At 42.3% G+C, this 16,063-nt stretch overlaps 1 protein-coding gene across 6 annotated transcripts in view; it reads left to right on the forward strand.

Annotated features, from left to right (window-relative positions):
- The window catches only part of CENPC (centromere protein C), a 74,969-nt gene that overhangs the window by 12,607 nt on the left and 46,299 nt on the right, over positions 1-16,063 (forward strand). For all 6 annotated transcript variants that reach the window (XR_016440824.1, XR_016440826.1, XR_016440827.1 and 3 more), the window contains exons 7-12: positions 5,097-5,161; positions 5,830-5,912; positions 7,134-7,236; positions 7,333-7,603; positions 13,604-13,768; positions 15,519-15,661. Coding sequence is in view for 2 of the 6 variants with exons in the window: in XM_090036828.1 (XP_089892954.1) it covers positions 5,097-5,161; positions 5,830-5,912; positions 7,134-7,236; positions 7,333-7,603; positions 13,604-13,768; positions 15,519-15,661 (830 nt within the window). In the remaining 4 variants the exon portion in view is untranslated. The remainder of the gene's footprint in view (positions 1-5,096; positions 5,162-5,829; positions 5,913-7,133; positions 7,237-7,332; positions 7,604-13,603; positions 13,769-15,518; positions 15,662-16,063) is intronic.

Genomic DNA, 16,063 nt, shown 5'->3' on the forward strand with positions numbered 1-16,063 from the left:
AAGAAGTCTATGGGCCAATGAGAGGCAAAGCGCTGCTCAACCTGGTACTGGCTACGGGGGATGACCTAATCGGCGACCTAGTGATTGATGGGAAGCTGGGTGACAGCGACCACGAGCTGATCACCTTCACCATCTGCCGTAAAGCTGGCAAGTCAGTCAGCACAGAAGTCCTTGACTTCAGAAAAGCCGACTTTGACAAGCTCAAGAGGCTTGTCGGTCAGGCCCTCAGGGACCGTGACCCCAGGGAGATGGGAGTTCAAGAAGAGTGGTTGCTTCTCAAGGAAGCGATCCTCAATGCACAAGCTAAATCTATTCCAACATGGAGGAAAGGCAGCAAGAAGGCACAGCAGCCCTCCTGGCTCTCTAGGGACCTAGCGGACCTCCTGCAGCTAAAAAGGAAAGCCTACAAAGGATGGAGGATGGGATTCACCTCCAAGGAGGATTATTTTGCGCTGGTCCGGTCCTGCAGGGAGCAAACCAGGAAAGCCAAAGCTGCAACTGAACTCCAACTAGCTTCAAGCATCAAGGACAACAAAAAGTCCTTTTTCAGATATGTGGGGAGCCGGAGGAAGAGCAAGGGCAACATTGGACCCCTGCTAAACCAGATGGGGCAACTGACGCCCAGGAAAAAGCCAACCTATTAAATAGGTACTTTGCGTCAGTCTTTCATCAGTCCCATGGGATGCCCATGCCTGCTATGGGACAGGGAGATCCAGGTGATGGGGATCCCCTACCCTCCATAAATGCTGACCTCGTGAAGGAACACCTTGAGAAGCTGGATACCTTCAAGTCAGCCGGCCCTGACAATCTGCACCCCAGGGTACTCAAGGAGCTGGCGAGCGTCATAGCCCAGCCCCTGGCACGGATCTTTGAAAACTCCTGGCGCTCTGGTGTAGTGCCCGAAGACTGGAAGAAGGCCAATGTGGTGCCGATCTTCAAGAAAGGGAGGAGAGTGGATCCGGCTAACTACAGGCCCATTAGCCTGACTTCTATCCTGGGGAGGATCTTAGAAAAGTTTATTAAGGAGGCCATCTTTGATGGACTGGCCCAGGCTAACATCCTAAGGGATAGCCAGCATGGGTTTGTTGCGGGTAGGTCTTGTTTGACCAGTCTCATTTCCTTCTATGACCAGGTGACCTATCACCTGGACAAGGGAGAAGAGGTAGATGTCATATATCTTGACTTCAAAAAAGCCTTTGATCTGGTATCCCACAATCACCTCTTGGCCAAACTGCCCAGTATTGGCCTTGGCTCCACCACGATCCGCTGGCTGGGAAACTGGCTCCGTGGTCAGACCCAGAGGGTTGTAATTGATGGCAGTCACTCATCGTGGTGCCCTGTGACCAGTGGGGTCCCTCAGGGCTCTGTCCTGGGACCCATCCTGTTCAACATCTTCATTAATGATGTGGGCATTGGAGTCAGGAGTGGACTGGCCAAGTTCGCCGATGACACCAAACTTTGGGGCAAAGCATCCACGCCAGAAAATAGGCAGGTGATCCAGGCTGACCTGGACAAGCCCAGCAAATGGGCAGACGAGAACCTGAGCAACCTGTTTAACACCGAAAAGTGCAAGGTTCTCCACCTTGGGAGGAAAAACCTGCAGCGTCCTTATAGGCTCGGCAGTGCTACGTTGGATAGCACTACAGAAGAAAGAGACTTGGGGGTCATCATTGACCACAAGATGAACATGAGCCTGCAATGCGATGCTGCGGCTAGTAAAGCGACCAAAACGCTGGCTTGCATCCATAGATGCTTCTCGAGCAAATCCCGGGATGTCATTCTCCCCTTGTACTCGGCCTTGGTGAGGCTGCAGCTGGAGTACTGCATCCAGTTTTGGGCTCCACAATTCAAAAAGGATGTGGAGAAGCTTGAGAGAGTCCAGAGGAGAGCCACGCACATGATCAGAGGTCAGGAAAAAAGATCTTACGATGACAGGCTGAGAGCCACGGGACACTTTAGCCTGGAAAAGCGTAGGCTCAGGGGTGATCTGATGGCCACCTATAAGTTTATCAGGGGTGACCACCAGGATCTGGGGGAACGTCTGTTCACCAGAGTGCCCCAAGGGATGATGAGGTCGAACGGTCACAAACTCCTGCAAGACCGTTTCAGGCTGGACATAAGGAAGAATTTCTTTACTGTCCGAGCCCCCAAGGTCTGGAACAGTCTGCCATCAGAGGTGGTTCAAGCACCTACATTGAACACCTTCAAGAGTAAATTGGATGCTTATCTTGCTGGGATCCTATGACCCCAGCTGACTTCCTGCCCTTTGGGCAGGGGGCTGGACTCGATGATCTCCCAAGGTCCCTTCCAGCCCTAATGTCTATGAAATCTGCCTGGTTAATAATTGGCTATTGGTATTGGCCAAGAATATATTTATTAATGCACCCGTAGTAACAACCGTTTTGCTTCAGCTTCACTGAAGAGAGCTGGGGGGGATCCAAGCTAAGTCTCCTCCAAGATGTGCCGTGGAATTTAGGGTTGACTGTTTTGAGCTTCTCATTAAGAACTGGCTTATTCTGATGACCATTTGGTGAGGAAAATTGTGACAAAACTGACAAAAGTATCACAGCTAGAGTAGTCACATTGGACTAAAGAGAAATTTTGAAGTTGTGCTGAATACACTAATAACTATTTCTGTAGCCTTGGACAAACTATCACAAGATTGCTGGAAGTAAAGGAATGGCCTGTCTTGAACCTGAACTTGGCACGCATGTGTCAGATGGAAATAGGAAGTAAAATACACTCCTTTTCCCCTCCTCTCCTCCTTTTACTGTGGTTCATCATGTTTAGTTAGTTGCTGCTGCCTCAGGTGACTCCTCCCTTACTAATGCAGGGGCTTACCTGGATTTTTGAACAATAGTCAACCTACCGAAAAGGAAGAAAAGCTTTAGTTTAAGGTTCTTAACAGTGAATGTCAGTGAGTAGAACTGTGCTGTAGGATTATTTTTATACTCTAAATTTTGGCTTTTCAACTTTTAAGTATGTATACTAGTTAATATTCTTTTTAAACCACAGGGTCATTAGCTCCATAATTGGAATTGTCTGTCTAGGCAGTGGAGAGATGTGCTGTCTCTCTTGCTGCAGTAAAGAGACGATGCTTTTTTGTCTGCCTAATGTTTTCCACAGATTAGAGCACCTTACAGGTTTTTCAGGTGTCCTTTGGCTATTGTGTACCTTTATGGCATGCAGGAGCTCTCCCTCAGTTCCTTTGCTCACTGGAAGCTTTGTAGGCATGTTATTCATCTCCTTCATACCTCTTAAGATCATGGTGGGGGATTATAAAATATGTGATTATTAATGGCTGGTAACTTATTTGTATCAGATATATATTGTAATTCTCTAGGCTGACAGATTACCAAACTCTGACACATTATGCCCTACCAATTCAAAACGGTACAACCTGAAGTGCCACCAGCAAGTTTTTGTTACATAAAATAATTATATTAAATCTGTTAATGTGTACCACTGACAGCTTGTGTGTGTACCACAGTTTGGGAACTGTTGCTCTTGGCATTATCCAGTGAGGGTTGTTATCATGCCAGAGTTCACCTTTTTACCACAAGCTATTTTATCTGTAAAGTGTAAACAAAAATGAACACCTTTTATAGAAATTTCTTTACTTCTCTTATACTCAATAATATATGGATGATTTTCTTTTGAATTTTCAACAAAATCTCATCTCCATGCAGATGACAAAGCATAGTAAGTAAAAGGTGAAAATTACAGTGTCGTGTACTTAATTTTAAGTGTATAGCCTTGGGACTGAAAAAGATTATTCATTTACCTGGAACATGCACTTAATCAAACTTAATGTAAACTATGCTTATTATGTATATAGTTCTGTTGGTGCTCTGGTGTAAGTACCCCAATCCTGAATTACTCCCATTATTTCCGAGGCTTGTAATAGCAGCCCTTTGAGAGCTGTTCCCTCTTCAATATGTCTGGTGTGGTTAGAGGTGGTACAAAGTGTACAAAATACACAGTTAAAGATAGTTTGCTGGAAATGGGAGTAGAGGTGGGTTACGAAGTAGACAGTGGGGCTGGAAAATACTATGCACTTGGTTTGTACAGATAACCAAAATTTGCTGCAATGTAATCAATAGGTAACAAATTGTGACTGGCATTATGTTATACCAGGGGTGGGCAAAATGGTTCATATCACCTGCAGCTGGGCTCCGTTTCCCAGCAGCGCAGTGGCAGTGGATCTTGGGGCCGGAGTGGAGCTGTGATCCGTTGCTCACCTGCCCCTGTGATGGGTGCCAGTTCTGCAGGCAGTTGATCTTGGCTCAGTGGAATCAATGGAACATATTTTGTGAAAACAGTGATGATGTTATAAAATATCATGCAACAGCAGTAATACCTAATTCTGATATAATAAAAGCCTTAGTCTGTCTGTCTTTAACGCTCTGGGCCAACTGAGCATGCTCCACTGAGAGTGCACGTGCTGATTGGCTTTGAGGGCTTAGAGCATTATGGACAGAGGGGGTAAGGAAGCCTCCATGGGCCTCCCCAGCAACAGCCGGCAGGGAGCGGTAGGCAGCGGGGAAGAGGGGCAGGAAGGGAATGGGAGAGGTAATGGAAAGGGGGAGTGTCTGGTGGCAGTGCCCACCATCACCGCATCACCCTCTGCTCCCCCCCCACTGCCACCTCTGGTGCTGGCCACCCCTGCGTGCCAGCTTCCCCCTCCCCCCCTTCCCCCCTTCCTGAGAGCCAGCAGTGGCATGGTGTGCGGGGTCAGACAAGGTGGGGTGGGACGGGGCCGCATGGGGCTGGATGCAGGGAGTGGATGTGCACGGGGCCAGAGGCAGAGCAGCAGCACTGCGGGGTGCTGGGTGGCGGTGCTCCGTCTCCGCTCAGCTGCCCCCCCACCAGTCATGATGGCCAATTTGGTAGTAGTTTATATAAATATATTACATATAAAACAGTCATCTTGCTTGTAAATAACACTAATAGTGGTATAGCATTATACTATATTAATAACAACCATAACAGCTACTAATTGTAGCGGTGTGTGGTACATACTGGATACAAATATTAGTTAACCTTTAGTTAATGCAGTTCTTTAAATGCATTTTTTTTCTTGTTCTTTCTTGTAGTAAGCAACAGATCGACATTCTCCCAGGCCAAAATGTACTGAAAATTATACAAGATCGTTTTGAAAGTAAGCCCCTAACTTTTGTCTTTCAGTCTCTTTGAGTTGTTATTTGAAGAATAAATTATAACCCTCTCACCAGTTGCACCTAACGAAATGAGTAGTTGTATGATTATTTGGGGGTTTTTTTGGCACTGTGTCTACATAGCGCAGACAACACAATGATTTGTTTCAAGCATGGTTCTCAACCTTTTTCAGCTTGAGGCACACCCCTTGATAGATTTCAGGCATTTGAGGAAAATGCCAGCTCTTTGTTTTCACTTGCTTTTTGGCATGAAAGGATCTTAAGGCACCACAGGGTCTGGTTGGGATTCATTGGTTTAAAACATCTGAAAACTACACAGATTGTTCTCTTCTTATGCTTTATTTAATGCAGCTCTACTCTTAAGTTTAATACAGTAATTTGTAACTATTACAGTACAGCAAACTCTTTTCTGCAGCTTTTGTTTTGTGTGTAGTGTTATGGCTGGTATGATTTTACATTATGCATTGTGCAGTGGCAGGTATAATTCCTCATAAGATGCCGTAGTGTCACATATCCAAATGAATTCAGCTAGTCTGAATGGCCTTCAGAGAGTGCTTTGCAAAGGATTTTGGGTAACTGAAAATGTACTGTACTTAAAAGATGAAAATTATGTACTATTTATCTTGTTATATTTATAACTTTTTCTTTTTAGGTTGTGTTGATGACATTACAACATATTCTCCAAGCCTAACACATTGCTCAACCCCCATTGATATAAGCCAAAAAGAGAGTGAGGTAAGTTACAACAAAATAAGTATGCAGAAACTCTTAATCATGTATTGAAAGTGTGTAAATGACTGAAAAAAGAAGTGTTGTTGAATTGTGATAAAATCAACTTTAAGTAACTTCAGATGAGATTAGGAGCAAACTTTCAGTTGTTTTTCTACTTGTTTTCTGCTTTCCTACCAATCAGGTATATGGTTATGTTTTCCTAAGCAGATGGAGGCAGTATAATTAAGTCTTTGAAAGACGGCCCTTTGTATATAAAAGTAATTTGTCACCTCCCAGTCTTCAATTTTTTCTCTGTAGAAGGTAGAATAGTTGCATTTCTAGTTGGCTTAAAAAAAGAAAAAAAAAGCTGTGTTTAAAATCATGGAAATTGTTCCCTTTGTGATTGGTACCTATTGAGTACTCTCTGTACCAAAGGGGAAGCTGCAGTTTCTTGCTTTGTTACTGAGATTCTGTTTTTGTTTTCGTTTTCTGCTCAGAGCTTATTCTTGTGGTCACTGTATACATCTTAGCAAGCGCTTCCCTTTTTGCAGTTTACCTAGATATCTATGGTCTCTGTTGCAATCATCTCTGAATTCCACATATGTAATTAATTAGTACTTATAACACCACTGTTAAGTAGGGAAGTATTATCCCCACTAACCCCAGAGAACTGGTTGGATAGAGCAGAGTTGATAGAAAATTAAAGGGACCATTTTTTCTGTTTAAAATTTCATACCAAAGAAGGATTAATAGGGCTGGAGCCTTAGTTTTCAATACTTTGATTAAGCATAGGATGCTTTATCAGTAATGACTTTATGGTGAACTATATTTTGAATTCTGTTTTAGATGTGTACTCTGAGGGGCAATATTGCAAGTTTTGAAATCTAGCTTTGCAAATCCTGAAGTAGATTTCAGTTATTCAAAAATAAAATATTTGAATCAATTCAACCTGGTGTAGAGAAATAGGAACTTGCTCTTGGTATCCCAGAAAGTTATTGCCAGAGCTGGGACTTGAATTGTCAAACAACACAATAAATATGCAGAAACTCTTAATCATGTATTGAAAGTGTGTAAATGACTGCAAATAGAAGTGTTGAATTGTGATAAAATCTACTTTAAGTAACTTCAGATGAGATTAAGAGCAGAAAATACAGCTATGTGCTATAAGGATTTATATTTTAAGTCAAAATGCTTTTATTGTTGTTGTATGAAACCATTTCCTTTTCTACTTCTGTTGTTCACTAGAAAATATTGCAGAAAAGTTCAGGTTTATTGGACTTGGTGACTAAGGGCTTTACTGAAAGTCCATCTTTAGCTCCATCTCCAGTAAAAACAACTGACAGCACAGGTTAGTGCTACTACCTTTGAACTATTACACTTTTGGGGGGCAACTGTTTTGTGGGTTTCTTTGTTTGAAGCTAATTCCATTTCATACTTATGGCAGAAGAGTCACTTGCAACACTTCAGAAATCTGCAATACTTAAAGACGCTGATTCTAATGAAACAAAGGAGCGTGTGGTAGAAGAAAAAAGCTCACAGGACAATGACATTGTGGACACTAAGGATCTCGTTGCTTCTAGCAAGCAAGGTGATGTCTCAGAAGATATTGAAACCACAAGTCAAAATCCTGCTGACACTTCTGAAGATGAGGATATTGATGTGACCATGGGGTTGCCTCTTCTTTTGGAAGAAGCAAAAATGTCTCCTGTACGCTTGTAAGTAGAGCTGTTCTTTTTGGTAATTTTTATATTTGGAGAGAGAACAGTTTGTCATCCTGTATCAGATCTGACCTGAATTCCCAACTTGATTAATGTTGGCTAGTAAAATGTTTCAGGCTAGTTTAACAAAACTACTGGAGGTGGAAGGAAGTAACAATGCTTTACTTTATCCAGTAGTCTAGTGTTTTAGGTACTCTTCCCAGGATGTGGGCATGCAAGTTAAATTCTTCCTCTTCCCAAAGGGTTTAATCTTTAACTGCCATACTACAGGGGAATTTTAAGGGGTGTGTGTGTGTGTGTTTGCAACCCTCTCAGTAAGTTGTTTGTTTCATTTTGTAGAACTAACTAACCTTATACCCAGGGATGCAGGTTTTCCATTTTGTGTGGAAAAACTCAGATTTTTAATGGAGAAAGTAGGTTGCAGAAGGAGGTTGCAGGCTCCCCACTGTGGGTTTGGGGTCTTGCCAGCGGCAAAGTGGGGGATATGTTAGAAAGTTTCTGGTTGGCTCTTAGGTGGGTTATGGAGCAGTAGAGGCAGGGGTGGTGTGGAGTTGTTCCCCCTTCTTTGTGTTTTCAACCCCATTCCCTCCCCAGACATCACCCTAGGGCCTCCTTTAAATCATGGCACAACTTGTGGCATGGCGGTTCCTTTAATCTTGGAGTTCCCCCTGCGCACCACCCCTTCACTGATTGGTGGAGGGGCCTGCCAGCCCTGCCACCTGCCACTTGCTCCTGAAGGCCAGGAGGCCAAAATAAGCTGTGGTTTTTGCGTCCTACTATATGCTGCTGATTGAACGGGATGCAAAAACTGCAGGATATTTAAAACTGCAAAACTGACCATCAGGAGTGAGCTACATGTGGTGGGGGTGACAGCCCCAAGCAGCAGTAGTGGTGTGTGCGGGGAACTCCAAGACTAAAGGAGCCATGTCTCTCTGAGCTGCGCCATGTTTTAAAGCAGGCCTTACGGGGTATAGGTAAGTTCCTGGGGTGCAGGGGAAGCAGGGTTGGAGGGCCAGGGTTTGGGGACCATCCCTGCATCATTGGGTCCGGGGGTTGAGCTGTGGAAGCTCGAACCGGCCCTGCGGTATTGGCCTCTCTATCTGGTTAATAATTGGATATTGGTATCAGCCAAGAAAATATTTATTGGTGCTCCCCTAGTAACAACCATTTTGCTTCAGCTTCACTGAAGAGAGCTGGGGGGATCCAAGCTAAGTCTCTTCCATGATGTGTAGTGGAATTCAGTGGTTGACTGTTTTGAGCTTCTCATTAAGAACTGGCTTATTCTGATGACCATTTGGTGAGGAAAATTGTGACAAAACTGACAAAAGTATCACAGATAGAGTAGTCGACATTGGACTAAAGGGAAATTTTGAAGTTATGCTGAATACACTAAAAACTATATTTCCATAGCTTTGGACAAACTACTGCCAGATTGCCTACATATTGCCTATGCGGTTGGAATTTGGTGAGAACTTGAAGAAACTAAGCAAGTAATACCCAACAACAAAGTTAAACTGTAGGCTGTAAAGAAGAGGATGAATCAGGCGCTTACTCCACCTCATTTTTTGGCTATGTCCTTAACACAAAGTACCAAGTTATATGCCTAACTGGTGAAGAGGACAATGCTATGATAAGACATCTACTAATCACCCATCAGTCATAATAAATTTCAGTGCTAGACATGAATCATTCAACCAGGATGTGTCCTGAGGATGTTTTAAAGAAAATCACAGCTCTGCGCTGGTGGAAGTCTCTTAATAAAGCACCAGGAGCTAGAATTTGTTGAAGTGGTAAACCAGCTTTTTCCAGCAGTGGCCCATTCTGCAAGTGCAGAAAGAATATTTTCTTCATTTGGACAAGGTTCATTGAAAGCTGAGAATTAAATTTTTGGGAGTTGAAAAAGTAGGAAATCTTGTTTTTTCTTTTTCAGTCTGAATAAAGAGGAGGAGAAGGAGGATGAAATTTAGGAGCTCTAAAAATGTGAAATAAGGGGCATGAAAATTTTACTGTATCACAGCTGGTACTATTTTTTAATAAATTAGTTGTAAATGTGTACCATGTTTTGATTTAAAAAAAAAAAAAGTTTTGGCATCCAAAACATCAGAGTAGATACAAATCAATGAGTTAAAAAAATAAAAATAGATTTTTAAAATTTAAATCAGTTTATTTTGATTTAATCACATTTTTGATGTTAAGATGCTTTAAAAAACCCTATATAAAGATAATTTTAATTTAAGATTTGCTAATGCTCAGAGATATCATCATGGAATAGGGATTATAACTTCTAATTATATATTGTTTGAGATAATATATTCAAGTAACCTTTTTGAAAAGTTTTATAAATAGGTCGCAACAGGCCATGGACTATATTAGGAGCCCAATCTTGTGGGGTTCCCAGAGGCTCCTCTATAGATTAGTAAAGATTAAAGAAAACCACTCTACTCAATGCAACTCAGTCCTCAGTCTTCAAGATTCCATTAAGCATCTCCGTGATGCTTTGTTTAAGATTTCAAACTGGATTTGTGTCTCTAGAGATAACATCCTTGTTAACAGCAGTGTATGGAGATGAGAGAGAACAGATCTGATTACCTACCCTCAGTCCTATTGTCTCTCTCTACAAGTTTGTGTGCACAGAGTCAAGCCCTTACCTCTCTTTAAAAGAGCAGAGTTTCAAAAAGTTAAATGAATAGAGGTTTATTGGGGTGTGTGGTGAAATGCTGGGCTAGCGGTTCCGGCACCGCTTAGGGGAGCCGCGGGCTTTGCGGAGTTGTGTGAGCGCGCGGCTTGTGGGGCGGAATTGAGGTAGCTTTTTAGCCGCCCTCAAGGTTCGCCGAGTTGGCACAAGCAGACGACTTAGAGTAAGTTGTTAGTGTCTCTTAATCTATAGGGTGTCCGTTGGTTCACGAGGTTCCAGAGCCAGCCCTTGCGTTCCAGCAGTGGAGCTAGTCCAAAGCTAGGTGCGGCTGCCGGCTCTTTAAGTCCCAGAACTGGTCAACGGCTCATTGAGATGGAATGTTAGTAATAAAAGTTATTACAGAGTAGATATAGAGTAAAACAAAAAGATTTTATTCACTCACCTGGCCTCACCCTCTTACGAGTAAGAGGGGAGGCCGGTTGGAACGAAGATGCAGTAGATGCAAATATAGCGAGCGTAGGTATGCTGTCTAAGCTACGATGAGGGGCAGTCGAAAAGTAAGTGGAGTCTCCGATGTTTCTTCAGTTACAGTATGCTGGGTATAAAGGGGGTCTGTTGGTTCACGGGGTTCCAGAACCAGCAGCTGCTGGCTCTGTAGGCCCAGAACTGGTCAACAGCTCATGAATGGGGTCGCCTAAGGGGGTCTGTTGGTTCACGGGGTTCCAGAACCAGCCCTTGCTCTCCAGCAATGGAACTAGTCCAAAGCTAGGTGCGGCTGCCGGCTCCGTAGTCCCAGAACTGGTCAACAGCTCATGAATGGGATACACAGCGCAAAACTGTAACACGGTGAACCGTTGTCAGCTGTTAAATTTCCGAGGCCTTTGTCTTCGCTGGGGTACGCCCAGACGGGGAGGCTGAGAACCGGTCTGTGGGGTGATCGGGCCCACAGAGTTTTCCAGTTGTCTTCTCTGCTGCTTCCTGCTTCTTTGCCTCTTTTATAGATGTTCGTTGGACTGCCTCTATGACACTAACTATAATATAGGCTAAACATACAGAGATAGGATAATTTTCTTTTACATAATAGTTACTAGGCAGATTTTCTACACAAGTTTCGTTTCTGCAATACTGACACTTTTTAGATAAGAGGTAAAATTTATAGAGTACAGGTGTGGGGCCTACTGCCAGCAGAGCATAGTACCTGGCACTTGTTTAGACTAACAGTAAAACTGCAAGGCAGCAAAAAGCGGTACCAGGCACTTGCTTTGGTTAACAGCACAGGCCTCAAGGTTACATAAATGTGAAAGTGCCACACGGCAGTTATACAAAAAAGAGAAAATAATATAAAATATATGCTTTATACAAAGATACTATAAAACGGTTATATGCTAAATAATATAAAATAGTTACAGGGTGGAGTAGATCTGGGCAAGGAGAAGGAGTCTGGAGATGAATGCAAGGAGGGAGGGGCAGTAGAAACAGAAACATTTTGAGCAGAATTTTGTTGAAATTGCAAAATACTTCTGTAACAACCACTTTACTTCCTTCAGAGCAGCTGCTCTGAAGGAAGTAGAGTGAATCAAACTAAGTCTCCCACAAAACATGCGATAGAACTCAGTAGCGGACTGTTTTGAGCGATATATTGTGAACTGGCCTAATATGATGCCAATTTCTGAACAAAATTGTGACAAAATAGATGGAACTGTCATAGCCAGAGTTCTTAACATTGGGCTAAGGAGAAATGTAGAAAAATGTATATGATGACTATCCTGAAACCTACTTCCATACCCTTGAACCGAGGTTATCTCAAACAACAAGAATGCATTTTTTGTAGAAAACAATGATTAAATTGAGGCTTCCTGACCACTGATTTAAATCATGATCCATATCGATTTTATTTAAATCAAATCCACCCCTGCAAAAACATTAGTGTTTTTGTTTAATGAATCTGAAGTGCTGGTGTTATGTGTTTGTTTAATTTCAGGTTGCTATCTTAATGCAGCTTAATACAAATCTAAGCAAAATATTAATCATCTAGTGACTAAGAAATATATATTTCATCATATAACAGCATACTAAAATGTAGGCTTTCCAAAAAGGATTTTTACTGTGAAAACTATTTAGTTGTAAATCAACATATTTTAACTTAGATCAACTAATGAAAATACACCTTTCTTTACAAAGGAAAAAATACAATGAGAAAGTTGATAAAAACCAAGTTTTTAAACTGGGCTTTGGCTTGCTGATTTAATTCTTGCTTTAAATCAATTTGATTTAAATGAATCCACCCCAATCTCATCCTGGAAGGGGAGTGGGCAGTGAGAGAGAAGATGGGTTGTTCTTAGTGACTGCCCCCCACTTCCCTTCCCTTCCCTTCCCCTTTGCAATAGGAAAGAGAACTGTGGAATGCTAGAAGACTGAGACCTGTAGCATGGCTGTGCACTGAGCAGACACTTATAAGACAAGTAGACATACCAAATTTGTAATTTTACTGATTCTGTGAAATCTGGCATTGGCCATGAAATCTGGGCGATGCCTGCAAAACTTGTGGAAAAAAAGAAAAACTTGTGGAAAAGAAAATGCTGGCTGCTCAAAAGGCTGCGGGCAGTATGGCTGCTATTCCTACCCCTTACCACTGATTGGCTGTGAGGCCTGCCTGTCATGTGATCTGTCTTCAATCAGTGGTAAGGGGTAGGAGTAGCAGCCATACCCCTTAAAACTACCTTAACTTAATAGGTTAGGTTAAGCAGCCATACCCCTTAATACCTACCTAACCATACCCCTTAATTATCTACCTTAATGGTTAGGTAGGTATTAAGCAACCATACCCCTTAATACCTACCTAACTATACCCCTTAATACCTAACTTAACCTAATAGTTATGACAGTTGCCTGAGGAGTATCAGACCTGAGTTCCACACAATTGACTTACACAAAGTGAAACAGAATCAACTAAAGAATAAAAGCTTTCATCTTGGGGTATTTCTTACTGAGACAGAGAAGGGAATTAAACCTTGATTTCCAGTATCCTAAGCAAGTGCCCTGATGACTAGGCTATTGCCATTTCTTCTACTTGTAGTTTTGTGAGTTACATTTCAGTTTGTGAGAAACCTAAATGAATAATTTCAGTTCCCGTTTAACAGGGTTTTTTTTGCCAGACTTAAGAAAATCAATTATTTACACAGCCCTGTGTGTGTGCGTTTTATATGTAGTTATTTGTCAAAATATTTTTTCTTATAAAAGTATGCTATTTTGCTAACTTGTAAGTTGCGGTTCCTCCTTGTAATGGATCTGATCACTTTTTTTTAAAAGTGTGCTTCTGTTCACAGTGCATGATTTTAAATGCTTTTTTTTTTGTTTTACAGACATACAGAAATTAAAAGCTCGGAAGTATCTCAGGCAATGGAAGAAGATCAAGTTGCTCCGATGGAAAGAGTAAAATGTCTTAGTGTGCCTTCTGAACAGAAAGTAGAGAAACATTTTTCTTCAGTACTCTTAGCATCCATGCTAACAGAAACAGTTGAAAAAAGGTGTGTTAATCAAAGAATAAATAAAACAGTTTTTTAGTAGGTTAACACAAATCAAAGGGTTGTATTAACAAAAATTTAAACCTTACATTATAAATGTGTTATAAATTGGGGTGGGAATGTTGAGGCTTTCAGACCCGAATCTTTTGCATGGAGCCCTGTGATCTAAGCTATGGGTCTCAGCCCGACTGCGCGCTGCATGCAGTATATGACCATCATGTGTCACGTGGGGCTGGACCCAGAACTGTTGGTGTTATGTGAAGCTTGGGGCTAGTCTGGAGTGTGTACTGCACGTAGTGCCTGCTCTGGATCAGCTGTATGCACTGGCTCTGGGCCTGGTCCAGATCAGGCCCATGGACTGTCCCTGTGTGCCAGAGCCAGTGAGCAGGGTCCAGCACAGGCGTCACAGTCTGTGTGCAGGCAGCATGAGCCCCTGACCAGGGCTGGCACATGTGGCATGTGGTAAATGCAGCAGGATGGTGGGTTGTGCAGCCTATAGCACAGGGGGCTGATCTGGGGTGTGTAGTGCATGTGAAGCGCTGCCTGCAGGGCCGGTTTGGTGCAGGCATCCCATGCAGTATGTGGCCCTGGCTGTCTCTTCGTGAGCCCACACTGGGGGTGATGCCCACTGCATGAACTGTACGGGGCTGGTCCAGGGCATATACTGTTTGAGGCTGGCTGTGCTGAGTTGGCCCTGTGCCCTGGCTGTGGTGCTTGGGGCTGATCCATGAATAAGGTCTGGCCCACAAACTGGTTCCTCACCCCTTATCTGGCTCATGGGGTCAGATGAGTTTGACACCCCTGAATTATTCCTTTCAGTAATACAGTAGAATGCCTTAATTCTGGCAAAGGTGCTTAAACAATTAGTTAATTATTTACTTTTTTTGTAGAGTTATATTTTGACAATTATTGTTCCTCCTTGAATGTGCTAATAAAAGTAGTGCATGATAAAGCTGTAAAAGAGAAGTGTGAATAATTTTTGAGCTAGCGAATTCATATGATGTGAATTGGGATTAGGAGCTTGAAATCATCTATGAAATTTACGAGGGTCTTTTAAGAGGTAAGATGGACTGGAGCAATGAGGAAGACAAGTGGGAAGGTAGGGGACAGTTCTTGGGGTAGAATTGCTTATCAGAAAAGTTGACTTAAAGGGAAAAGAGGTTGGTTTGAGTCAGATGGGAGGTGTGCTGATGGCTTCCCAAAATGTCTGGGAAATGAGAAGACATGAATTTTGGGATACACCTAGGAAACATAGAGTATGGGCTGATATTTGAAAGGGACTGTTGGGATGGAATGATAAATATTTTAGTCACTTTTCTGAGCAGTATGCATAACATGTTTTGATACTATGAAGTCACAGGTTTCCGAGCCTAAAATTTAAGGAGTACTTCAGATTTAGTTCTAAAACTTTCATCTATGCAGGTACTTTTGTCTCTTAGTTGGGAAGAATATCAGAAGTTTAATGGATGTAAGAATATACAAGAAATGTTTACAAGTGGTAAAATATCTTGTTGCACACTTCAGTGACCTTCTTATGTAGAGTAAAATTTTGTGTAGCGGATAGTGTAAAAGATTCTGGGAAAGGCTTGTTAAAATCTTTTTTCTAGCTATATTGCCATAATATCCATAACAATACAGGTTGCAAGTTACTGTTTTTTTTTCCAGATATGATACTGTAGGTGAATAATTTAAAAAATTCTACTTTTCTTTTTCTTTTAATACTCTTTTTTTTTTTTTGTATTTTGATCCTTAGCTATTCAGTCCCGGTATTGCCACTAGCTGCTACTCCTGTGAAAGAGCTAGAGCTAGAACATGATTGTGAGTTTTTAATTGATGAATCGGGAGAAGATTCTCTTATATCCTGGTTTTCAGTACAAAGAAAGAAGAAACAAACAGGTAAATGGGATTTAGCAACTGTTGTTTCAAAAAATCAGTCCCCTGAAACAAAAAAGGTGGTTGCAAGGGACAGCAAGGAAGTCAAAGAGGTGCAGAATGAAATGAAAATGTGTGATGTTGCTGATGGAGTACAAGACCAATTACAAAATGTTTCATATACAAATGCAGACTTCTCTGTCAAAGAGGGAGATGCTCTTAAATCTGAAAGGCAAAAAAGGTTTCATGTTGGTAAGTAATTTAGAAAAACAGGTTGGGATGGAGTGCCTAACACCTAACACCCCATGCCGCTGCTGTTCTGCCTCTTGCAGCAAGTGGGGTGAGGGAGCCGCGCTGGCCTCGGCTCTCTCACCCTGTGTCCAGTCCTCAGCATGGCTTCAGAATCATGGCGGCACTCCTCCATGC

This window comes from Crocodylus siamensis, chromosome 2 (genome assembly GCF_052110815.1).
Source record: "Crocodylus siamensis isolate JL-2025a chromosome 2, ASM5211081v1, whole genome shotgun sequence".
Classification (NCBI taxonomy): Eukaryota; Metazoa; Chordata; order Crocodylia; family Crocodylidae; genus Crocodylus; species Crocodylus siamensis.